Source organism: Eleginops maclovinus, chromosome 9, assembly GCF_036324505.1.
Source record: "Eleginops maclovinus isolate JMC-PN-2008 ecotype Puerto Natales chromosome 9, JC_Emac_rtc_rv5, whole genome shotgun sequence".
Classification (NCBI taxonomy): Eukaryota; Metazoa; Chordata; class Actinopteri; order Perciformes; family Eleginopidae; genus Eleginops; species Eleginops maclovinus.
Window position 1 is genome coordinate 27150304 of NC_086357.1, and position 26707 is coordinate 27177010.

Here is a 26707-nt window from a genome sequence, read left to right on the forward strand (position 1 = left end):
TTATAAACACATCTCTTAAAAGAATCATCTGGGAAGTTTTATGACCTTTCAGACAAAGTGTAAAGAAAAGGGTTCATTGTGTTCACGGTGTTTCAGAGTACATCTCAACACAAGACTATTGGGACTTTGTAAAAACCATTGAAAATGACAGAAGGATGAAGCTAAACCAGTTAAGTTAAGCAACTATAAGACTTTATATATCATTAGTCGATGTGAGGTCTCTAAACGCACGCTGTGTGACTGATATTGAGGTTATTTCATACAGAGAGGAAACACTAAAAGAACGACACAAAGTAAGACAAGAGGAGTGCAAGGAAATATGGAACCAATGTCACTAAGGTGGAATATAACTAAGTAAATGTACTGTTTACTTTTGAGGTACTTTACTATTCAAATGTTCTGCTACTTTTCCTTCTGCCGATCTATTGATGGAACACATGTCTGCCTCAGACAGTGCAAAATGTGTCTCTGTCTCAGAACAGGAAGTGTTTGTCTGTATATCTGAAGGTTAGCTATGTTAGCTAGCTCACAGCTGATCTGCAGTGACATCAGAAGGAGTCATGTGATCAAGTTGCTAAAATAAGACCAGAGAACATTTCAGGTAAACAACAACAGAGACAGAGACAGCTTTATGATCCTGAACTGTGTGCGTCTCTCTTTAGTGTCCCCTGGTCTCCAGCTGTGTGCGTCTCTCTTTAGTGTCCCCTGGTCTCCAGCTGTGTGCGTCTCTCTTTAGTGTCCCCTGATCTCCAGCTGTGTGCGTCTCTCTTTAGTGTCCCCTGGTCTCCAGCTGTGTGCGTCTCTCTTTAGTGTCCCCTGGTCTCCAGCTGTGTGCGTCTCTCTTTAGTGTCCCCTGGTCTCCAGCTGTGTGCGTCTCTCTTTAGTGTCCCCTGGTCTCCAGCTGTGTGCGTCTCTCTTTAGTGTCCCCTGGTCTCCAGCTGTGTGCGTCTCTCTTTACTGTCCCCTGGTCTCCAGCTGTGTGCGTCTCTCTTTAGTGTCCCCTGGTCTCCAGCTGTGTGCGTCTCTCTTTAGTGTCCCCTGGTCTCCAGCTGTGTGCGTCTCTCTCTGTTTTGTCACATTTATGTTTTTATGTAAATAGTCTTTGGGCCGTTGTAACGCGTTTGCACTTGTCGGCCACCGTACTACTGCACTGAACGTTGCTTTGCATCGAAGTTAACCACATAAACACTCTGGTATGTTGGTTGTCAATGATTAAATCCTGCAGATTTTAATATTCCATAATAATAAAATATATTATCAAGATGCTTACTTTTATTTCTGTTATCTTAAAGTTCATTTTCCTGATAACATTTCTGTACAACATTTTGAACTTTTGCTTGAAAGCCAGTATTTTTTGACTGAAGCACAGGATCAGAGTCCCTTCCAATGTGTGTGTGTGTGTGTGTGTGTGTGTGTGTGTGTGTGTGTGTGTGTGTGTGTGTGTGTGTGTGTGTGTGTGTGTGTGTGTGTTTAAAATACACACACTGCGAACAACACCATGGAAACTGAAGTGGTGTGAAGATCTCTGCAAACACACTCCTCGTGCTCCATCGATTTTCCTCTTACACACAGATTTCCTGCAACCAGAAAGAGAGATGTGGACTCCAGAACATCTGTGAATGTTCTCTGGATGTTCTATTCAGTGTTCAGATGCAGACTCCCTCTGGATCGTGTCTCTATGCTGTATTCAAACAGATGAGTATTGACTCATGAGCAGGAGCGGCAGTGATTGAATCAGGATGTAATAAAACACGGCGTGTCCTCAGTGGGGTTTCAAGTACATTTACTTAAGAACTGCACATAAACACACCACTTCAAATATGTGTACTTTAATCCAGTCTTTCCTTTTTAGACTGCTTTTTACTTCCGCTCCACTAAATCTGAGAGGCAAACATTGTTGTTTTTACCGCTTAAATTAAGAGCTATTTCCAGATTATTTTAAAGATATAAATCCACTAATATGGATCATTATTAGATTCAGTTTATATAGGAACACTATTTTATAACTGGCTTCAGGGTGAGTCATTCTGTAGAGTTTAACCCATAAACAGGTTTAAATGAGCCTGTTAGTCTATCTTACATGAACTGCCATTACAATAAAGCCCCTTTTAAAGATAGTTTCCTTTGCATCTACAGATACAGACAATAAGAGCACCTCAACTACAGCTGTTTTGGACACCAGGAAGTGCTGCTTTTTAGAAATTAGACTCAAAACGTTGATAACTGTTAGAGTATTTGCATTCAAATTCAACTGCAGTAAGCTCCAGGGAGAAACTCCTCTGTAAAAACACTCCTGCTTTTCAAGTTTCTGTTTTTTTCCCTTGTGCAAAATGCATGACTCAACTGTAGTCATCACTCCAATGTGGTAAACACACACACCTCCACAAACACACACCTCCACACACACTCCTGCTGGAGGAACCACTCAATATCAGTAAGTTCTCGTTAAATAATTTATTGGTCAGGTTAAATAAACATCATCATATATTAATGCATCTGTGCTTTAAATAATCAGCTGTAAACGTTCAGTGTGTGACTCCACTCCTCACAGGAAATCATAAAATGACGTCACAAGTCCTTTTAACGTCCCCCCTTCAGTTCATGTGTGAGGACGGGTGAGCAGCACGTGCACCAGCAGCTCAGGTAGCTTCACGTGCTCAGTTCATTCAACATCGGTTCGGTCACGTGACATTCTCAGTCACATTCTTTAACACAGTTCCCCCCTCTGTCTGCAGCTTCAGGACTAAGCCCTCCCCCTGCACAGGCCGGTCCGGCCTTCAGAACCCGTCCAGTACCGGAACCATCAATCCCCCGGTCGGGCTGCAGTTAAGCCCCGGTTCGGTTCGGTTCGGCTCGGTTCGGCCCAATTCTCTTTACTCAAACGCCGTTAATCGTCTTCAGCAGAAGGCCGGCTGTTTGGACTCTTTCTCTCCGCTCAGCAGCGGTCTAATTCGGTTCGGTTCGGCCCGATTCGGATCAGCGGTCGTGCATCTCCAGGCAGGGAACCCACTGGTTGCTGCAGCGGCTCTCCTCGCAGAAGCTGCTGATGTTCTGCAGGGCCGTAGACTGCAGAGGCTGCACCTGGGGGTTCTGTGGATCAGAGGAGAGGGGAACACGGTCAGACTTCCGGAAACACGTCACAACCTAACCGTCTTTATTCTGCATTTATTCAGATTTCATTTCTGGGCTTGTACTTACAGTGACCAGGATGCAGTGCAGGTCCCGGGGCTCGTTGCCGTTGCTGTCCCCAGTGCTGTCCTCCTCCAGCAGCTGCGCCAGGCGCCTCATGCCGGACACCCGCAGGATGTTGATGTCGTTGTCGCAGCAGAAAGCCTGCAGCAGAGTGAAGTGAATCTGCAGCGCGATGTCACCTTCATCCTCCTCATCAGTGGCGAGGACGCACAGGACCACACTGTCCGGGTCTCTGCAGGAGGAAGAGGAGGAGGAAGGGTTAAAATCAGCATCATCGTAAAGTCAAAAACAGGTTTACTGCCTGGTATGAAAAGTGGAAGGTATACTTGTAAAGATCGGAAAAGGTGCTGTTGAAAATCAGACTTACACATTCATGAGTTTGGCGGACTCGTAGACTCCCACAGTCAGGCAGTCCTGCCGCTGAGCCGCGACCAGCAGCTCCTCCAGAGCCTGACTCACCGTCTCCATCCTGCAGAGCACAGAGGCGGTTAGAAACGAGCAAACAGTGACACTAAATGGCTTTATGATCTCCTATAATACAGGCTCAACAGAAAGTATGATTCAAATCTGCTCTAACGTTATTTGCTGCTACTTGCCAGTGCGTAATTACGCATGTGGGAAACAATTACGCATGAGTAACTTACTTTTTCTCGGTGCTGTTGGATCCGATGACTTCTTCCAGAGTCATGTTGAAGTCAGTAAAGTAATCCACAAAATCCAGGGTAAAACAAGTATCCACAGCGCGGAGAGGCTGTTGTTAGTTCCTGAATTTAAAGTCCAAACAAGAAGTAATCCAGCTCGGTGCAGAGATCCTTCCAGAGTCCGTTAAACAGGAGTTCAAATGAAGAGTAAAATCCGTGCTGTGTGAGTCTGTGTGGAGCTCTCTGCCTCTGAAGCAGAAACTCGCTACCTTTATACCCCTTCTCCGAAGCCCTCGTCACCCCGCCCGGCTGCTCGGCTCCTGATTGGTCCGCGGCTGTCAATAGATCCCCCGTACTCTGCGCCCATTGGCTGAATGCGTAGCAGACGCCGCTGAGCCCACGTGGGTGGTTTCGGAGAATCCCCCGCTCTCTCCCTCCTCTCCCTCCCTCCTCCTCCTCCTCCTCCTCTTCTTTCTCTTCACACTCTTCGAGTTTGTTGACTGGGATCTGTTTCTCTCACTGCAGGAATTTCCAGATCTCAGTGCCCAAACCCCAGAATCTGCTCCCAGTTGCACCAGGAGAAGCTGCAGAATTCCCCTGAAATGAAGCCGAATATGAGTAAACATCCAGCTGATACTGCTTCCACATCACATGCATCCACCTACAATATTATCTATAACGTTTTCTAAATGTGTTTTATGTATTATTTTATGTTACATTGTTGGAGGAGCATGGGACATTTTATAGCTACTGTGCATATGACACAAGCATTTGAATATTGAATACACACACACACACACACACACACACACACACACACACACACACACACACACACACACACACACACACACACACACACACACACACACGCGCGCGCCACAATACAGCCACACTGCAGAGGTGAAACAGAAATGAATAATTCGTAAACTGAAACCTGGTTTCTGCAGTAGCTCTTAGGGGAACAGGTGACCGACCCCGTGCCAGAGTCCGGTGCTCTGCGTTGTGTAACTGAGGCGAGGTTGTGCAAGAGAGGAGTAAAAAAAAAAAACTGAATATGTGAGTGGGTACACACGAGGTTAAACTCACATGACCGTTTGGTTTCTTTTATTTCACCTTGTTTTGTTTTGTTTCTTGCAGTAGGGGAATTTCTGTTACACAATCCTGAATACAAATACTGAATAAGGATATTATATAAAATACAAAAGAGTGCAAAGTAGCTGCAGTTTTAGATAGCATATGTGCATGTAGTCTGAGGGTTCTTTCAGTCATCAAAAGAGGCAACAACAGGAGAGAACGTTTTGCAACATGCAGGTTTTTCTTGCATTATTTTCCTTTTAATATAAACATCTCAAAGATCCACTAAGGTTTCCCATGAGTCTCTTACCCCCTGCAGGAGCTCCAACACTCCCATGAAACTGTGCTGAAAAACTGCAGAACCCGCCCAAAACTCCTGCATCTCCTAAAGAAACCCCCTCAAATCCCTTTAATTCATATTCTGCAGTTTAGTGTCTGATACGGAAAGCTTCAGTGTGCAGCATGGAGCTTCTGGGGGCGTACATCCGGGTTATTAATATCTCTTCCGGCTGACGCAGCGTGCAGGACTCGCGCGGAATAATATATTATTTGATGCAACGTTATTCATTTAACAAAAGCATGCAGTCACTGTGCTGTGGGTTCCTGCATATATGCTCACACCACATGTTCCTGTCACACACTCCCCCCCCCCCCACCCTCCCCCATCACCCCTATCAGTCTGCAGAGACTCAGACGCCCCCTACAGACCACATGGTGACCCTGCACAGTGAAACCAGCAGGACATGTTGGAACAAGACTGAGGGGAAACCAGTTAGTAGAACAGACATGCAAGTCCCGGATGAAGGCGGGGGGACACCTGAGTGTCTTTGAGAGAGTTTCAGGGTCCATTAAGGGGGATTTGAGGGGGTTTTATTACGAGATGCAGAAAGTTTGGGGGAGTTCTGCAGGTTTTTCAGGACAGTTTCATGGGAGTGTTGGAAGCTGTTTAGGAAACCTCAGTGGATCCTTAAAGGGTTTCCAGATATGAAAACGAAAATAATCAGAAACAAATCTGCAGGTTGTTTCTCTAAGGACTGATCTAAAACCTCAGACAGCATGCACACATCCTCTCTGCACACTCTCTTAAATATTCAATCTTACCTGGGATCGGACCACTTAATCTAAGGCTAATATATGAAAGCCCTTCATTTGAGGTCTAAGAAATGAACTTTTAGTTGAGTGATGTTTCCCATACCACTATATTCTTATGACATGTGTAAAAGCAATGAACGTTTATGAGGTTTAGGGTCAAATGCATATATAAAACTAAAGTTTAATGGACTTTTATTCTGATATATGTTCATAAATCACATATTCCACATGTTTGCCCTTTGTAATAATTTCACAATGAAGTTTATTTAAGTTAAAATGTTGGATTCAGGTTTCAATTTTTAGAAGTTCTGGTTGTCCTTAAAGGGGTTTTACAGTAAGTGTCTTTAAGGGATTTCCAGGATTACTATCTGATGATGATGCACCACGTTCACTCCCCATTTATTTTCTGTTAAATTATATTATGGTTTAATCAGTTTATTTCAGATCTAATAATACATAACATAATGAATCTGCCATGCAACATTAAATAGAGTTTGATTTGCAGAAGAAACTGAGGTTGAAGTTAGACAGTAAAATCCTCTGCTGCCACCTGCGGGTCAGTCCCGGCTACTACAGGAGGATTAGACCAATAATACTTTATTATTTGATTATTTATGTTGTTAAAATGCTCTCTTTTTGTTGTTTAAACGACTTCTACATGTGTTTCATGTTTTCTAGATTCCTTTCGCTTTGTCCTTTCTCCTTTAAATATTATAATATAATATAGTTTTGCCTATTTTAGAGGATTTTATTGTGGTTATTGGACCTGAATTAAGAGTTTTTATTAAGATGTCATTTAATATGTTAATGTTTAGCTTATTATATTACATTTTTAAGATATTTTAGCAAACTAAATATACTCAACCTGACCCTGAGATCTGTTTAAGTTTGTCTTATTTTGTCATGTTCCCTTAAAATTGCACCCAATTTTCCTTTTTTACATCAAATAATGACCTAAAATGTTGAGTTATTTTACAGTTTCCTACAGTTATTGGAACTAAATCAAAATGTTCTATCTGATTGTTTTCCATTAATCATTGCATTACACTTTATTTAACTAAAATCAGAGACATGTGATCAGCTGATTGCTCATTAACACTTTATGATAGACACTAACGATGATGAGGAGCAACCTTTTTACTCCCAATGACTCCACCGTTGCTCATGTGACACTTAATTTAATGTAATTTATTTAATGTCTTTAAATCTTCTTGAAAATGTCTTTATTTTACAAGATATATAAATAATTCTGTGTGTTGTTTAAATGTTTTTTAATTAATTTTACCTGGTAATGTGTCTTTACAAACATTTATTTTGTCTTTAGAATTATAATCATTTGTATTTATTTGAATTATTATTGATTTTATTTTATATAATTATTTTAAATTTTCATCACTTTTATTTATGTTGATTATTTACTTTTATTATAGTACCCTTGTATTTTAGACATTCATTTAAACCATTAAACACATGTATTCTAAGACAACTTTAAGGGTTTAACACGTGATTTAAAGGTTTTAATAAAAACATATCTTTTAAAACAGAGATATGTTTTAGGCCCTAAATTCATCTCACTTCCGTTTCTACCAGCTGATTAATTTCCTGTAAGTTCTAATTAATACATCAGTGAAGCCCTTTACACTTCATCACGTGATGAGTCGTTTCCTCAGGATCCGTTTGAATGAGTGATGTCATCATATGTGACCGTTTTACTTCCACTTCACACGTGTCCTTAATGAGCGCTGTGATTGGCTGCTAACGAGCTCATCAGTCTGCGGATAAATCCTCCTCATAATGAATCACGGTAAAACCCCTTAACTATCCCTTAAATGTGTATTTGTCTTTCAGGTCAGGTGAGCCTTCATGTTTCCGATTTATTTTGATGGATTTATTCTTGATTATGGGAGTCATTAAAGGGTCTTTAGTGTCTTTGTCCAGGTTTACAGGGTTAATGATGGGCTTTTATTGTGAAAGGACCTCCTGATGGATCATGTGACTGGATTACTTGTTGAGTTAATCAAGATATACATTAAGATGTTGTTCCTTTAAACCCTTTGACATTTAATTTAAATATTCATGACCTTTAAGGCACTTTAAATGTATACCTGAAATACTTACTCTAAACCATAAACAAATCCTTCACTTATATTTTGCCTGTAAATCCCAATTTATGTTTGAGTAAATAACCAACAAATACAATCAAATAAAAACCTATAAATAAGTATTAAAAACACACACATCAAAAAGAAACACAACTACATAAACACAAATAATGGAGGAATATATATTTAGAGATGTGTTTTCCAAAAGAATGTTTAAGAGGTTTTAATGTATTAATTAAAATAATTTAAGAGACAAAGTATTCTTCTGCTTTTTATTTAAGGTTATACATTATTTGTTTTTTCTAACATGCTGAATCTTTTTTTCGATATATCATTTGTAACTTTAAGATTCTAAATCATTTTAAGTGTTTTGTTTCTTCTCATCTGAATCCAGTGATATTAAAGACCAATAATCATATATTTATATGTCTTTCCTTTTTCTAAATTATATATCCATAAAGCAGTTTCCTATTTTTTTCCAAGCATCAAATTATCCAGTTTAAAATGTGTTTTTTTAAGGCATATGATTAAAGTTTAAGTGGCTGTTAAGTGTTAAATTAAAGTCTAAAGGGCTCAAAATGAAAGCAATTTAAATCCCCAGAAAGGCTTAAACAGAGCAGCTTTCAATTCAAGTATTTTTAAGTCATAACATTTGTATTAATAATCATTTTAAGGAGTTTAAAAGCTATAAAATAAAGTTTAAGAGTCCTTAAATTAATTGGATTTAAGTTAAGTGACTTTCAGTTGTAAAATGAACTTTAAGGGGTTTTAACACTCAGTTTTCCTGCAGCGGATTTAAAGCAGAGACTCTTCGTTTGAAGACCCTTTAGTGTATTTCAGAATTCACACAGGGACTAATTAAAGGTCTAATTTAACATTTCTGAGGCGCGATGATTCAGAGTGTGTGTCCTGCTGAGGGACCCTCGTCCTCTCCTCAGTCTGAGGGTTTTCCTGCAGCTCCATTTACACCTCACACCTCCAAACCAGTAACATAACACAGAGTCTGCAGGACAATACACACACACACACACACACACACACACACACACACACACACACACACACACACACACACACACACACACACACACACACACACACACACACACACACACACACACACACACACACACACACACACACACACACACACACACACACACACACACACACACACACACACACACAGAGGCGGTGGATCCATTTCCTCTCCGCTGCCCGTCTCTGGGCCGTGGTCCACTCCCTGTTGCTCTCCAGGCCCAAACTTTGGAGGTTATGTGGGCCATGGAGCTTAAAATGTGAATATAAAACAGTGGTGCCGTTCCCACTATTCATCATATAGATGTGCTGTTTGATCCTGACGTTGAGCTCGCTCCCTGTCTCCCCCCACATACAGTTTGTGGCAGGCCCTGCACTTCACTGCATAAACACACACACACACACACACACACACACACACACACACACACACACACACACACACACACACACACACACACACACACACACACACACACACACACACACACACACACACACACACACACACACACACACACACACACACACACACACACACACACACACACACACACACACCGTAGTTTATTAAGTTGCAGGAAATAAAATAGATGTCATATTGGATTACTCCACTTCATGTATTTAGTTGCTAGGCAGATTAGGATTAATGATGGTAATATAATCAGCCCTTAAATCAGACTGTAGTTCCACCTGGAGTAAATTCACAAGCTACCCTGCAGTAGACAAAGCCATTACAACTTTAACTTGCATACTAGAATATGATTTAAATGGCTTTTTAATGCTTTCATACATCTCCATTAAATACTCCCTGCATCTCTGTGCTGCATGAAAACAGCTGTTTAGTTAACACTCAGTATGATCTGGTACCTAAACCAACATCTCTGCAGCGATGCATACACACAGTATTGATGGAGGCCACAGCAACATGCATCTCATCAGTAACCTCTAAATCATATTCATAACCCATAAATAAAACCTGCCAGGTGTATACATCATGTCATACTTCAATAGGGCTCTGTAAATCATGCAGAATGTCATCCCTGCGTCGCTCTGACGTTTGATATTCTGAACGAGCCTCACATGCAGCATTTTGTGTATTTCAGGGAGACCTTTAGTTTCTGTAACTCAGATATTTGGGTCACTTAGTGCATGCACAGGTTATTGAAAGGACGCTCCTGAAAGCTGCCCTGCTGCTCTATATATCGAGTCAGTGTAAGTGTCTTTAACTCGTGCCATTGTTGCACGAGCTGCTTCTTATTCTTGCTGTTTTAACCACACCATTCTGTCTTTTGCACAACTTTATGTCTTCCATATATTAAGTTTAGTATGTTGCATTGTTAGAGGAGCCTGGGATTTCAAATTGTCTTTGCCAACAACTACCCTGAAGTCATTGTGCGGTCTGCAGTAACCCACATGAACACTAGGGGGCGCTGGAGGGACATTTTAATTTAAGGGCATTTCTCTTTTGTTTTTCTAATATGTCAGATTTTCTACATTTAATGGTAAATATAAAGAGATAAATTGAGAAAAAAAATATTCAGTTTGTGCAGAGCAGTGATTAACTGACCTTTTGACCTTTCATCGCAATTTTAACATACGCATATATACAGAAATGCCTTAAAGAGGACATACTATGCTCATATTCAGGTTAAGTTAAATCAAATCAAATAAAACAATTAAAATAAAATAAAACACAATAAAAATAAATCAAATCAAACATTGAAAAATGAATAAATTAAAGTGTATTAAACATAATTAAAATAAAGCAAAATAAAATAAAATCAAGCAAATAAAATAAAAATAAAACAGTGAAAAATAAATTTAAATTCAATTAAAAATGCCCATGACATGTTGAGCATTCTGCACTGTTTCTTGCTTTGCATCCTCTTTGTTATTTAGTTTTACTTCAGAGTCCTCTTAATGCATGCACTAAGTCACTGCTGCAAGAGACAGAAACATAATGAAGTATCCGTTCACACAGGAATTAGTTTCATCACTTCAGATAACCTCAGGTGGTGAGAGAGGGATTCTGGTGGAGTTCCGGACATTAGCTGATTCCTCTGCTCTGAACGAGGCGATCATCTGTGATTGCATCGTTCCCCTCGCAGACATTTGGTATGGATTCAGAGAGCCGTCATTTTTGCCATCCCCGGGACATTTCTATTAACCTCAGATGATGGTTCAGGAGGACAGAGGGTTGGGGGGGGGGGGACAACAGTGCTGCATGGAGGATTATTATCATGGCTGTGAAGGATTCTGGAAGTGAGCCAAACAGAGAGGTCACTGAGGGGGTCAGGACTGAGGAAACATAAAGACATCAGAGGAGATCATCCAGGAGGGTCCGTCAGGAGGGCCCCTCAGAGAGAAACAGGGATTAGTTTCTATTTGATTCACTGGAAATGTGAGGACAATGTGAGTAAGGGTCAGGAGAGGGACTTGATATGACTTCCTCTGGATATCTACACTATAGTTATACAAGTTATTTATAAAGCGCTTTTCCTGGAGCTCAGAGCGCTTCACAAGCAAGTAAAGAAAAATAACAGCAACAGGGAAATGTGCTGAGCTAGGTGGAATAGGAGGGAGGGGTGAGAGGACTAAGAGTTGATGGCAAAAGTAAAAAGGTGGGTTTTGAAAGAGGTGAGAGGGTTAGCAGATCAGACGTGACTGGGGAGGGAGATGTGTCACTTAACGCTCGTGTTTCCTCCAACAGAGGAGCTGGAGTCAGTGAAGGACCTGCAGGTGTTTGTCTGTCTGGGTTCCTGCAGGGTCTGTGCTGCAGCTTCCTGAGTCCGTGTGAAGTCAGTCTGTAAAGGAGCAATACTAAAGCTCTGGCTCTGAATCCGCTCCTGTGATTGGCTGCTGCAGACAGAGCCTCGCAGTGACTCCACCAACTGGAGGACAGATGGTGTTGGCTCGCACTCATGTCTTATTTGGACGGAAAAGAGATGCATGTTTCCACTGAATGAACCAGCAAAGTGGAGAGGAGAGGCTAAAGAATACCCATAATGCACTTCTCTGGCAGCTTCATGGGAACAGATTATTTACGAGGCAGTTTAGGAAATTGAAAATATCCTGATTGAAGCTCGTTAAAACAATGGGTCACGCGGCGGGTCAAGGAGTCAGGTGTCATGATGACCAGAGTCTGATAGCTTCTGCAGGAGGAGCCTCCTGACTGACTGCAGGTACAAGTAGGAGTACTCAGGTCTTGTACTTGAGTAAAGTAGAAGTACCAGAGTGTAGGAATACTCTGTCACAATAACAAAGTCCTAATCTGCCTAGCAACTCAAGCTATTAACTGTAGTGGAGTAAAAGTACAGAGTATCCTCCAAAGACGGACGACTGTGAGGATGTCCAGAGAGGACTTTTATTATGGTATCAATCTCTATGTGTGACAAAATCCATGTTATTGCACGTGCTTCTCATCTAAAGCCTCGTCCAGCAGGGACATATTGTTTCTCAGAGTAGAAGCGATGCACAAGGGCACAGAAGTCCCTCTCTTACACACAGTCTGCAGATAAAAACAGCTGATCAGAGGGTTGCTTTACACCCGGGCTTTAAAAGAGACGGAGCAGCAGCAGAGAGGGCGGAGGAGTCATCATTATCTCCATGTTCACACCGGGATAAAAGTGCAGCGTGGCTCTGCAACAAAGGCAGCATCAGCAGAGCCTCGTCCGTCCCTTTCCCCTCAGAGAGGAAATATTAATAACCCCCCCCACCACCACCACGACATCGCAGATTAAACACACACCATATAAATAATCAGGAATCCAAAAGTAACAGAAGTAACCAGTTACAGATTACAGTTTTGAAGTAACCCCCAACCACAAAGCAGATGGACTGAGACAGTTTCCTGAAGCAGACAGAGAGCACCGTTTCCTGAAGCAGACAGAGAGCACCGTTTCATGAAGCAGACAGAGAGCACTGTTTCCTGAAGCAGACAGAGAGCACAGTTTCCTGAAGCAGACAGAGAGCACCGTTTCCTGAAGCAGACAGAGAGCACCGTTTCATGAAGCAGACAGAGAGCACCGTTTCCTGAAGCAGACAGAGAGCACCGTTTCCTGAAGCAGACAGAGAGCACCGTTTCATGAAGCAGACAGAGAGCACCGTTTCATGAAGCAGACAGAGAGCACCGTTTCCTGAAGCAGACAGAGAGCACCGTTTCCTGAAGCAGACAGAGAGCACCGTTTCATGAAGCAGACAGAGAGCACCGTTTCCTGAAGCAGACAGAGAGCACCGTTTCCTGAAGCAGACAGAGAGCACCGTTTCCTGAACAGGCAGCAAAGGATGAATACTTTATTATTTTGTTCACTCAAGTCATCTCCACCAACTCGAATACACGTTAAAACACAAAAAAAGGTGTTTCTTTTGAGGCTAAAGAACTTTGAGTGATTTTTTGGTCAATTAGTTGTAATACTTTGGAATGACACTGAAGTGAACAGCAGATATCTTAACATCTACAATATACACACATTTAAAGAGGCCCTGTTGTACTTTTGTGTGCATGTAAATGTTCAGCAACGGCAAACATCCCTTTGCTTCTCTCCCACACTCTCGCCCCCCTGCCTGAAATGCTTTTATTGGAATCCTTTGTTTACTTATGTAACGTAATGACATCAGTAAGACATTAAATACTGAGATCCAACTGAAAATGAACAGAATAGGGCCCCTTTAATTTGATTTAGGAATGAAAATACAAATGAAACCCAACAAATGGAGCTCAGATTTGCTAATTGAGAAACATTCATCAGTGAAAACCCTCGATTTTCATCCTGTCACACGAAGTGCGACGCCAAAAAGCTAAACCCCACAACAGACCGAAGCTTTACAACAGATCGGCCGGCAGAATGAACAACATGCCAGAGAACAGACGAAGGGAGAAACCACATCGCGTGTTCATCATAAATATCCTCTCCACCTCACGCTCCTCACCTCTGCACACAAACAGCTGACCTGTAATCTCTTTTCCAGTGTTAAGGCACAACGTATTGCTCTGTTATTACAGGAATATAAAGGATCTTTGGTTACTGCATTGACATTTAAACAATCATAACATAGTAAAGGTGCTGCTGCTTTGAATGCAATTAAACTGTAGAAATGTGTGCAGCTTTATAACTCCCAGTAGAGTGAAAGAAATAAAACAGGTAACGGAGCATGCAACCTGCAGGAGCAAAACTCTAAAATAATCCTTTCAAAGTGCACATTTTGAATCTTAAAGCCGCTTCTTTTTACATTTAGGAAAGACCTTCTTCTTACATCGCAGAGGTTTTTGGTTTCCAGCTGAGAAACAGATTCAACTAAACGGTTAGAAAATGACCTTCAAGTAAAATTACATTTATGAGACGTGATTACAGTGCTCAGAGGGATAGTTTGACAATTTAGAGATGAGGAGATTGACACCTCTCTGTGTGAGATATGGAGCTACAGCTAGGGGAAGGTTAGCTCAGCATAGAGCCTGGAAATGAAGGGAAACGGATGGCATGGCTCTGTCCAAAGGTTATTCATAATCAGAGTAGCATTAAACTAAAACCTACATAATCAATATGCCATATCTTTGGTTTACTCCAATAAAAACGGACATACATATTTATTTCTGGGGCAGATGCATAAATGTGAAGATACAGCTAAGAAACGGTTAGCTTAGCTTAGCTTAGTGTAGCATAGAGACTGGAAATGAAGGGAAACTGCTGGCCTGGCTCTCTCCATAGGCTGTAAATAAATGGAGTAGTGTTACATCAAATCAATATTGTTTATCTTTGGTTTACTCTGAATAAAAACGGACGTACATATTTATTTCTGGGGCAGATGCATAACTGTGAAGATACAGCCAAGAAACGGTTAGCTTAGCTTAGCATAGAGACTGGAAATGAATGGTAACTGCTAGCATGGCTCTGTAGAAAGGTTGTAAACTGGAGTATTTCTGGGCCAGGTGCATAGAGTTTATATAAAAAAGCACAGATTACTGATTTTACAGATTTTGAAGTCAATCTACAACTATAATTTTAATTGAATCTACCAATAACTCTGTATATTAAGGGTCTGCATGTAAAATGTGAGGAAATATTGAAAAGTGTGCATCCCAGCTTTTTAAAGTCCAAGGAGATCTTTAAATCCTTTTTTTCAGTGAATAACTTGAAGAGCAGCATTTTCTGCATGAAAAACAAATATTTTCAGCAATTTCTTTGACTAATTGTTGCAGCTCTACTGTGATAAAAGCAAATATATGTATTTACTAAAGTGTCAAACTATTCCTTTAATGAGCCACCCCTATAACAGGAGTCAGAACAAGCATCATAACTGGTAGATTGTTGCTGTATAAGAAGCTTTTTTGATGCATAATCATATTTAAAGCTGACAGCTCTCATAATTCTTCAGCGGACTGTACAGCAGGACAGATCAGCTGTATACAGTTCCTAAAACAATGAGCAAACAAACATTTGCAAATCCAGCAAAAACACTGACAGGTGCACAGAGCCACGACATCGACCTGCTGATTTATGTAAAGATAAAACTCTTTGAGAATCTGCACTGCGACATGTTACTGTAGAAAGACAGTAAATCTCTCTTTTCTCTGGAGCATAAACACTGATTCAAGGCCGCGGTGATCCTCCTCTTTATGCACTTACAGGTGGAAAACATCTCCTAAGGTAAGGCAGCTGTGGAATATAAAAACGACTGAGATGCATCTTCGAAATGAAAAGACAGATCCAGGATTTGCGAACAGGAAGTATTCCAGTTCTTCCATCATTAAAAAAAACCATCCAAAATATAAAGTACCTATGTGTCTCTCTTATAAAAGAATCTCAATAAAATTAGATTTTTATATAAAAACTAGCGTGCAAATTGGAGTCTGAGCATCTTATTTAAGACATCAGGAGCTTTGATCGGACTTCAGTCTGTCCTCCGAGCCCCTGGAGTATTTGACGCAGAATGAGTCTCCGTCGGGGGGAAACTGAACGCCGTCTGACGGGGAGAGCAGCGGCGTGGAGGTGATCCAGGAGGACGCATCCAAAGTCTGATCCAGACAGTCTTTGGAGGCAGGAGGAGCAGCGTCTTTGGTATAAGGCAGAGTGTCTTTATCTGCAGAGGGGAGCTCCTTGTCACTGTCTGTCTGCAGCCCCCTCCTCTGCTGCTGCTGCTGCTGCTGCTTTTTATTGCACCCTTTAAAGGAAGTCTTTCCGAGGGACAGGAAGTGAGGCTTAGGGCCGAGCGGCAACCCCATCTTGACCCCGCTGAGGCTCAGGATGTTCCTCCGGGTTTCAGCGGGGAGTTTATCCAACTGCCTGCCGACCTGCACCGGGCTGGGGAACAGCGTGCCCTGACATGCCCTGTAGAAATATCTGCAAACAAACACAGAGACACATCAGGAAAGCACTCCTCTCCTCTGCACAACAACTCAGAAACTTCTCACAGCAATAACTGTAGTCAAGTTACTCAACTGCAAAGATCAAATTATCAATTTACCGCTATCTGAATTTATTTGAGAGACACATTATTCTCCTTTCCAGGTTCATATCAGTGCGTAGTGTCTCTCCTGGGACATGTCTCCATGCTTTAACGCAGTTTCTCATACTGCCTGTGCTGCTGCAGCTCTTCTCACCATCCGTCTGAAACCAGTCTGCTCTGATTGGTTAGCTGGCCCGGCTCTGTTGTGATTGGTCAATTGTCTAGAGCTGTCCCACCCTAACCTATTGTCGAATGTGTTGGAGCACTAGCCAATAGAATCATGCGTGTTACGTAGTGATGTCACTATGTTTAGGAAGTAAACAAAGGAGTCGAATGGAGGCGATTCAGGCTAAAAGGCCAGCACTACTTCAAAGAAATGAAAGGAATGACGACTCTTTGGATAAACATGAAGAACATCTGGTGCGGAGAGAGCTGGTTGCAGAGGTCATGAATAAAAATGGAATGAATAACTTTGAGGTCTGTTGAGGAACAGGGGAGAGTGTGTGCAGTACCTGGGCAGTAGTGCGGCTGCCGGCGTGATCACACACAGCAGGTAGAACAGGGGGTCCTGCAGGAGGCGCTGCATGCTCCAGTAAGGGTTAGAGGGGGAGAAGCAGGTGGGGCAGTAGGCGTTGTAGCACAGCGCCACGGTGAAGAACAACGAGACGCTGAAGGAGATGCACAGCCAGTTCATCCGCGTCTGCCGGAGAGGATACAGGAGGAGGGTCATTTAACTTCTTACTAAAAATAAGGATCACGCATCAGGATGGGTGTTCAAAGCCGGTCTGGCTCAGTAATCCCCTTGACTCCTCTTTTGTGTCTGTTGGGAGGCAGATCTCAAATGCCCCATATTTCAAAAAGAGCATTTCCTGTTATTATGGTTGGTTTGATTACAGCTTAAGGAATTATATTTAGACATTTGAGAATAGACAAGCATCCGGATATGAGGGAGTGGGTCAATGGAAAGGTGGAGACTGCATCCTACGAGGCTGCACACACAGACATTTTTAAAAAGGAAAGTATTTAATACTTTAATTGATTTCATAAAAAGCATGCAGTCTGTTTGAGCTGGCATTTATCTTAATGATAACCAATAACAATTAGGCATTTGATCTTTGTATTGTGTAATAGCTGCAGATGTTTCTCTAGATATTAACCTTCTTTATAAGGCACTGGTTTATGCTGGGATTTAGGAACACTTTTAGTTTATTCTAGAACCTTGGGGAACATTTTACATACTTGAAATTCAAGCAGGTGAAAAAAAACAATACATTCAAAAGTTATTAAAAAGAAGTGAGCACACAAATCATTTTCTATCCTCGTTTTTAAGCCGTTACCGCAAAATGGACCTCCTGCCCCTGAATGACAGACATCTGACAAGGTGAACGCTATACACGCATGCACACGCACACGCACACGCACACGCACACACACACGCACACGCACACGCACACACACACACACCGGCCCGCTGTCATCTCAAATACCTTTAATTGACTTTCACAGCGTTTTCCCATCATGCATTATGCTTCGGAGCAGCAGGAGGTGTTTACCTGCCGCTCACCGTGAAAACCCCTCTGTGCAGAAAAGGACATTTTCAACATGTCGGGTGGGGGTGGGGGGAATTTACAGCCTCAGCATAATGGAGGAGACTCTGATTCACTGCGTGGTCGTAAATTTGAAATGGCTCCTGACCAGCACGTTTACTGGAAACATGTGGACACCTGAGAGTGAAACGGAGAGGCAGGGAGGAAGGGAGTGTGGGCGAATAAATAAATATTTGGGAGCTTTGGGGGGGAGGCAGTGTGCTGTCAGACTGATTTAAAGCCTCTGATTCTCAAAGCTTTCGGCTCCAATCCAATCAGCTGCAGGTAAACATCCGTGTTCCTCCTTGTTTTGAGTGAGAAAAAGCAGCACAGAGAGAGAACAGGCTCTTCTAAGTGATGAAATCCTATTATCACACGGCTTAATTGAATACTTGATCCTGATTGGTCGAGTTTGACATTCAGGAGGTCAGTTATTTTTCGCAAGCAGACCGTTGCTAAGGAGAACAGACTGTCGCTAAGGAGGATCAAGGGGACGACAACCATTAGACGTTTTTCCTTCTTACCCAGGTTTTGGTCTCGATGCCCAGGTGCACCAGTATGGTGAATAAAGCCAGGGAGGTGATGGGAGTTCCCCACGTAAACAAATCCACGTCAGAGTCAGCGTAGGCCTGGGGAGGAGGAGGAGGAGGAGGAGGAGGGGGTGATGAGCAGATGAACAAACTGAAGTGGAATTATTTATGATTCAAATAATGAAAAGGAGACTCACAAAGTAGGGGATGAAGAAGCAGACCAGACTCTGATAGAAGGCATCGATCATATTCATCCAGAACATATATGGCTTATATTCCTGAGACAATAAAACAGCAATAAATGAAACAGGAATTAACTCCAAAGAACAACCACTTAAATACTGAGACACACCGGAGGAGAATCTCCTCTTCCTCTCACTGTGAGCCTCTCTAAACAGAAACACACTCTATGCTCTCGCTACAGATATTTTCAAAATAAGAGCGCGCAGACCTCAGAGTTCTGCCCGTTGGTGTAGAGCTGAGGTAGTTGTTGCAGAGTCTCTGCAGACACGTCTTTGTCCAGCGTGCCGGTGATGAGCTGAGGGAAGGCGGAGAACATGAGGTTGAAGAAGATCAGGTACCACTGATCGATCATGGACGACCCAGAGAACCCGCAGTAGAACTGATACCAGAAGATCAGCGCCACGAACATCTGGGGGGACAGAGCGAGAACGGAGAGAATACATTAAATCAATCACGTGTTGTTTTTTAGTTTTGCCATTTTAGATGTCAAGTCAAAGACATTTAGAGTTGTGTGTCTCCCCCAAAACAGAAAATATACAGTAAAAATAATCAGAATAATAAAGATAACAGAGAAATGTTAACCAATCCATTCTGTATATTTTAATGGTGCATTCTATAGATGTACATTTTCTATTGGTTGATATTTACTGTTAGTGCTCATTTATCATATTCATTTCATTTAAAGAAAATCATTTATAAATAATAACAATAAAGTTTGGGATTTATTGACAGTATTTTATGCTAATTCTATTAAATGTTTAACTCATGAGTTGTGCTTTGGTTACATGCTGCTGTGTAAAAACAATTCCTTCAAGGCAAGGAATAGCGAGAGGTTTCTTCAGACACTGACGTATGTGGAGCTTACAGAAGGGAACACAAGTCTGGTTTTCCTTGGTGTTATTCGGAGATTTGGTTTGAGACTATCTTATCCACACATTTGTATTCAGGGATACGAGTGTTTGCAGGGATGCCGTGAGAGGAAGGTTATTGGTGCAGCAGTAAAAGCGTCTCACAGCGTTCTTGTAGAAGAAGTAGAGGATCATGTTGGCGAGGCGGGAGTAGCACCAGTGTCCGTGAACCAGCAGCAGCTTCTGCAGGTACCGGAACCGAGGCAGAGCGAAGTCACTCGCCATCACGGCCTGCAGGAAAACACGGAGGCAGACCGTGATGAGAAAGATACGCTATATTATATCAAGTAAAGCAAGCGAACCCGCTATAGACGTGAATTTCAACAGCATGGAAAGACTGCATTTGCACAGGGATGACAGATATGACACACTGCAGGAGAGGGAGAACTAAAAACATCCCGGCCTCTGAAACACACTTTTATAGATATCATTTATTCAGTTATTTTCCCAGAGGCCCTTTTATCTTCCCGTGACTCAAACATACGAGCACGGTTTGCCTTGTGATTAGAAATGATTAATGTAGCCGGGACTCCAACAGATGTGCTGAACAGCAGCGCGCCTCTGCAGACTAATTGGGGATCTCCATCATGCTTTTCAGGATCGCCTCTCTGGTACCGGGGGTGGGGGGGGGGGGGTTCAGTTAAATGAGTAAGGGGTACATTCATCCCTTTTTAAGTGGGTCAAAAATGACCCATATCAGAATATGTGTCTTTATTCCATTTCTGTCATGGTGGGGAAGAATATCACGTGCATAATAGTTGGTATTATATTTTGGTCCACACAACAATGTGTATATTTTATTTTTCACTATTTATCATTTTTAACATTTTTTAAAAACACTTTCAAAATAAGTGTTTGAACACATTTAGAAAAAAGTCAGAAATTTGAAAAAAAAAGTCAGATTTTTTAGGAAAAAAGTAACATTTGAAGAAAAAGTCGCAAATTCAAAAAAGCCAAAATTTGGGAGAGAAAAAAAATAAGAAGTTCGAAAAGAAAAAGAAAGGAAGAGGAACTGGGAGACACAAAGTGTGGGTCACCTGAAGGAGGCAGAACAACGAGAAAAGAGTGGGACATTTTTAAAAGTCGAAATGTAGGAAAAAAAGGCAGAATTTTGAGTAAAAAAAGCATCATTTTTAAGAAATAGTCAGAAATTGTATAATTACAGGATTCAGATCCAAACCCCCCGCCTCACTTTGTCCCCCTGCTCACCTGCATGCCCTCCTGTCCCGAGATGCCGACGCCCACATCCGCTACCTGGATCATGCTGACGTCGTTCGCCCCGTCACCTGAGATCAGTGAACAGAGAGAGAGTCACTACACACACTCAGGTGCATCATCGTGTTTCCTGCGCATCGCTGCTAACAGCACAATGACAGGAGAGCGCTGAGCTGGCAGAACGGATCCTCCAGAGAGCAGCGGGAACGAACGAGCAGTCTTTGAGAGTCACCCCGATATCCCCGAGTCACCTTCATCCTCCTGCAGCTTCATTAAGAGTTAATTACTAAGGTGATCGAAAGTCCCTCTGTGCCGACTCAGTGGTCACAACGAGGGGCATGGAGGTGTGTGAGGAGTGTGTACTTCTTTATGACACTTTAACTCCTATTGAAGAGGCCCTATTCTGCTTTTTGGGTTTCTCTTTCCTGTTGTGTGTTCTACAGGTTTAGTGCATGTAAATGGTCTGCAAAGGCTTTGGGAGTTTCTCTCCCACACACTGTTTATTTTTTGTAGCTGTTCCTGATTCTACAAACTCTCAAAGCAGAGCTGCTAAAGTTTGTATATGTATGAATAATATCAGCTGCAGGTTATTTATTCGACAGCAGCGGTTTATTTAATGTTGGATATTTGTTTCTCCTCCAGAGCAGCGAGTACATGAAGTACCCTGAGAACCGGAGGATAAATCTGAGAGGAATGTTAAAGCACTGCCAACAGGTGAAACCAAAGAGACATATTTCAGTAGCAGCCTCTTTTAGTCAGAATCACACTTCTGAGTAAATCCCTCTGCTGGTCCCGGTTACTCCTCACACTCATGAGAAATCACCCGGAGTTGAAGCTTAGCATAAGTATAATATTACAAAACTAAATGTACTTTAGGTCAGACAGGTTGAGTTATAGGACAGATTTTCTCCGTAGATTTTTAAACCCATCATGTGTGTGATTCGGGTGATTCGGGTGTATTTCGTTCTCTCTGGCATTACTGCAACAAATGTATTTATCAAAATCAAAAAAAGTCAGAAATCTGAAAAACAATATTCAGACTTTTTACTGAAATTTCTGATTTTTAGAAAAAACATAATTTTGTGAAAAACTTCAGAAATCTGAGATTTTCAAAAAACTCAGAATTTTCCGAACATTTACAGAATTTCGATATTTGGGGAATTCAGACTTTATTTTGAAAATTCCAGATTTATGAGAAAAAAGTCAAGACTTCTGAGATTTTCTGAAAAAAAGTCAGAATTCTAGGATTCTCATTAAAAAGTCAGAAGGGCTGAAACAGAACGGCGTGGATGTTGAACTTGAACGTACCGATGGCGAGCGTCATGACCTTCAGCTTGTTGCGCACCAGTTTGACCACCATGCTCTTCTGCAGCGGCGTGGAGCGGCAGCAGAGCACTGAGCGGCAGCTCTGAGCCACCGCCAGGAACTTATCCTCCAGACTCCGATCCAGAGCGTACGCCAGTGTCCGGCCGTCGATCACCAAGCCCAGCTGGTGGACCGCGGGCGGGGCGGGGGGGCAGGAGGAGGGAGGGGGAGGGGGAGTGTAGATCCCAAAGGGCGAGACGTTGCTGTGGTAGGATTTGGTGGTGGTGTGTTCGGACGAGCTGCAGAGGAATTTGGCCTGGATGTAGTGAAGACTCTCCTCCAGCAGCACAGCACACGCCTCCTGTTCAGAGACACAGCGAGTCGTCAGGTGAACTGAGCAACATCTGGCTCACAGATGTGGAGCTGCTCAGACTAACATTGTCCTTAAACGGCCTCTTTAAAAAAGGCCTTTCAGAGACGGAAACAGTGTTATGTTGATCGAATATCTCACCAAGAGGAAGATGGAATCATTGGTGCTGCTTTCATGACTGTACAGTAAATACTTCCTCTTCTACATCACGTTTTTACTTTGGCTGCTTAAGTTTCTAAAACGATTGGACATTTAATTTAACTTCTAGTTTGAATTAAAATATCTTTACTGTTTTGTTTTTTCTAACCAAAACTCAACAAAGTAATCTGAATCAGACAGAGCGGAGCTGTGGGCTCAATGCTAACATCAGAATGCTAACGTGTACTCCCTCGCACCTGAGAGTCGGCGTTGAGCGTCAGGATCTCCTCCTCGGGGTCGAGCAGTTTGCAGGCGTAGGCGATGTTGACGGCCGTTTCCTGTTTGTCTCCGGTCAGAACCCAGATCTGCAGCCCGGCCTGCCGCAGGGACGCGATGGTTTCGGGGACGCCGTCCTGCAGCCGGTCCTCGATGCCCGTCGCACCTGAGGGGGGAGAAACACGACGGTGATACAACCTCTAACATCCACAGTAGCAGGAACACAATTATCCTGAGTAGGAGATGCATTGTGGGTAAAAAAACTAAACAAATAGTAACTAATATTCCAAGAAAAACATGATTATCTGACATTAAAATGGTCTATTCCCGAGAAGAAATGAATGAGGATTTTGAAATATTCCCTGAGATCAAAGTGTTAAATCAGTTGAAGTGGGAAATTCTCATGAAAAGATTAAGATTTATGGAGAATTTCAGCTTTTCTTCTCCCAAACTGAGTCTTTCTCAGCTTTTTCTCTCAGTTTTACTCCCTCCATCAGCGCCATAACTCTTTCTTTACCGGCAGTTTCCCAATACACCTTGAAAGCCCCCCCAAAATATGGATTATTAAGGTGTTTTGGGGCAAAATCCATGAGTTACCCAGCAGCTGCAGGTTGGTCTCCAGACGCAGCGCCGACTCAAACAGCAGCTCCTCTCGGCCCTGGATCGCCGTCTCCGCCTCCAGGTGGCGCTGCAGCCAGCACGCATACTGCTCCTTACTCAGGACCTGACACACACACACACACACACACACACACACACACACACACACACACACACACACACACACACACACACACACACACACACACACACACACACACACACACACACACACACACACACACACACACACACACACACACACACACACACACACACACACACACACACACACACACACACACACACACACACACACACACACACACACACACACACACACACACACACACACACACACACACACATAATGAGCGCGGCTGGTGAGAGCATATATTAACAGCCTGGGAAAGTGGCACAGATTGCATCTGAGTCACGCAGAATGACACCCTGAGCTGGGCTGCAAATTACTGTGCTTTTTTATTACAATATGAAAGGTATCCCCTCTTAATTTGGGTTTTGATTACATGCCTTATCTTTCCTCTTCAATTTATTAAAACAGGTTAAGGAGAGGACACTTCTTGAGGACGTGTTTTACCTTCTTAGCGATGCACAGCGTCCTCAGGCCGTCTGCAGCGTACAGGTTCAGGAAGTGCTGGGTCCGGCTGAGAATCTTCTTGTGCCGTTTCCCTTTGGAGTTTCCTTAAAAGGAACAGCAAAATAAACAATACTGAACATTAACTTCCACGGAAACAGCCATCTGTCTATCTACATTTACTACATTATGCTGCTGTTATATATTTCATATCAAGTGTTCATATTACTCAAAATGTCTGTAAAATATTCCTATTAACTGTCTGTCTGTCATTTTATTGACTTAGTTCTTCCATACATGTACCATGAAACATGTACAAATACAATAAATATATAAATATACTTTAAATCCGGAAAAATACATCAATATAAATCCCAATAAATGCAAAGGAAATTATTCAAAACCGCCGTCTAAATGATTTCAATATAACTGTATTCACAAATGTGTTCATGTCTTTGGTTACTGGCAGGAGGACAAACAGATTGGTTCATCCGTCTGCTGACACACACACACAGCCTCAGACACACACACACTCTCTCCCTCACACCGCCACACATGAATACATTTACTGAAAAGAATACGAACACTAAACCGTCAGAAATCTGAAGGATTCAAACACAAGACGGATCATTTTGTTAATCCTGAGAAAAGATCAACACTGACACACTGATGCCTGTAAAGCAACAGGAAAAGTAATACTTTCAGCCTCTAATAAACATGAATATCTGCTGCTGTCTGAGTTTTATAATCCCCGACACAACGAGACTTCCAAACACATCACCTCAGACTTTGAGGAACTGGGATGGACTTCTTTAATTTACATGTTTGGACTCCAAAAAGAATCCCGACTTCTTTTTAAAATGGCTTTTTTCATTTCTGACGTTCACACATTTTTCTAGAACGGCTCCGATTAAATTAGACTGATTCATTAGTCGTTTTGATGTTGGATTTACCACAAACTTTTCATGCAAACATGTCTTTGTTTGTTTTGGTCGAGCCGGACAAAACGAGACATCCCATTGGACTTTAAGAAACTAGGATCGACATTTTTAACAATTTCCTGATTATTAATAATTGAAAGGGATAAAAAAAAGTCCTAAATATCGTATCTTCTTTTCTAGAACTGCTACATCTAGTCAAAACATGTGAATATCTGCAGCTTCTCTCTGTTTTATATCACAATAAAGTGAAGTTTCTTTGGTCTGAAGAAAAAAGACATCTCTCTGGACTTTTAGAAACAGTTCATCGATTATAAAAATGCTCCTGAGTTGCAGCCCCAGACTTCATCTTGCTCTCTTGTATAACTGTAGTTGTTTGGAACAGTCTTTCTTGGCTGTAAAAGACTAAATATTTGCAAGGAAATAGGAGTTTTTTCCCTTCTGACAGAGCGCTGCAGACCGCCAACAGACGCAGGTGGAACTGCAATGTTTATTTTTCCTGCAGCAGAAATAAAGGAAAGTCCACCTTAAAAAGGATTAGTGTGCTGCACGTTAAAGAGTCCCTGAGGGGATTATTACGACCACTTTGAAGATTCAGTTTGTATGTGGAGCTCCCTGATATATTTATTACTCCCCTGGTCATCAGGTGCAAAGAAACAAACCAATGTGCAACACAAAAGGGCAAGTCTGCACGGATTTAGACAATGTAGGAGACAAAGGGGAGTTTTCTGCGAGGAAGGAAATTATTTCAGCTCTTTTGTTGAACTTCAAGGACAAAACACTACGTCTCAGAGAGGAATGTGAACTTAAAGGGGGCATATTCTGCTCATTATCAGGTGTATATCAGTATGTAGAGTCTCTACTTTAAAGAGTCCTCTCCTGCTGATGTTCAGGTGTATATCAGGATGTAGAGTCTCTACTTTAAAGAGTCCTCTGCTGCTGATGTTCAGGTGTATATCAGTATGTAGTGTCTCTACTTTAAAGAGTCCTCTGCTGCTGATGTTCAGGTGTATATCAGTATGTAGAGTCTCTACTTTAAAGAGTCCTCTCCTGCTGATGTTCAGGTGTATATCAGTATGTAGAGTCTCTACTTTAAAGAGTCCTCTCCTGCTGATGTTCAGGTGTATATCAGTATGTAGCGTCTCTACTTTAAAGAGTCCTCTCCTGCTGATGTTCAGGTGTATATCAGTATGTAGTGTCTCTACTTTAAAGAGTCCTCTCCTGCTGATGTTCAGGTGTATATCAGTATGTAGAGTCTCTACTTTAAAGAGTCCTCTCCTGCTGATGTTCAGGTGTATATCAGTATGTAGCGTCTCTACTTTAAAGAGTCCTCTCCCGCTGATGTTCAGGTGTATATCAGTATGTAGAGTCTCTACTTTAAAGAGTCCTCTCCTGCTGATGTTCAGGTGTATATC

At 42.1% G+C, this 26707-nt stretch overlaps 2 protein-coding genes across 2 annotated transcripts in view; both read right to left on the reverse strand.

Moving 5' to 3' along the window:
* Nucleotides 1–2439: 2439 nt before the first annotated feature.
* LOC134869979 (growth arrest and DNA damage-inducible protein GADD45 beta-like) lies at nt 2440–4095 on the reverse strand. Its single transcript, XM_063891968.1, has 4 exons — nt 3837–4095; nt 3560–3661; nt 3199–3424; nt 2440–3090 (listed from the first exon to the last, which is right to left on the reverse strand). The coding sequence occupies exons 1-4, from the start codon at nt 3878–3880 to the stop codon at nt 2977–2979; spliced, it is 486 nt and encodes a 161-aa protein (XP_063748038.1). The 5' UTR covers nt 3881–4095; the 3' UTR covers nt 2440–2976.
* A 9312-nt stretch (nt 4096–13407) lies between these two features.
* atp10a (ATPase phospholipid transporting 10A) overlaps nt 13408–26707 on the reverse strand; it is a 35997-nt gene continuing 22697 nt past the window's right edge. Inside the window, exons 12-22 of the mRNA XM_063890619.1 lie at nt 24358–24461; nt 23757–23883; nt 23141–23325; nt 22379–22736; nt 21065–21141; nt 19961–20086; nt 19156–19356; nt 18902–18982; nt 18699–18803; nt 17101–17288; nt 13408–16482 (exon numbers count right to left, since the gene is read on the reverse strand). Coding sequence (XP_063746689.1) covers nt 16014–16482; nt 17101–17288; nt 18699–18803; nt 18902–18982; nt 19156–19356; nt 19961–20086; nt 21065–21141; nt 22379–22736; nt 23141–23325; nt 23757–23883; nt 24358–24461 — 2021 coding nt within the window. The 3' untranslated portion in view covers nt 13408–16013. The remainder of the gene's footprint in view (nt 16483–17100; nt 17289–18698; nt 18804–18901; nt 18983–19155; nt 19357–19960; nt 20087–21064; nt 21142–22378; nt 22737–23140; nt 23326–23756; nt 23884–24357; nt 24462–26707) is intronic.

Excerpts from the sequence above, each read along its gene's own strand:
- LOC134869979 (XM_063891968.1), bottom strand. The coding sequence starts at position 3,880 with ATGACTCTGGAAGAAGTCATCGGATCCAACAGCACCGAGAAAAA. Across the intron at positions 3,662-3,836 it reads TCCAACAGCACCGAGAAAAA|GATGGAGACGGTGAGTCAGG; the intron begins GTAAGTTACTCA and ends TGTGCTCTGCAG. Across the intron at positions 3,091-3,198 it reads TGCACTGCATCCTGGTCACT|AACCCCCAGGTGCAGCCTCT; the intron begins GTAAGTACAAGC and ends TCTGATCCACAG.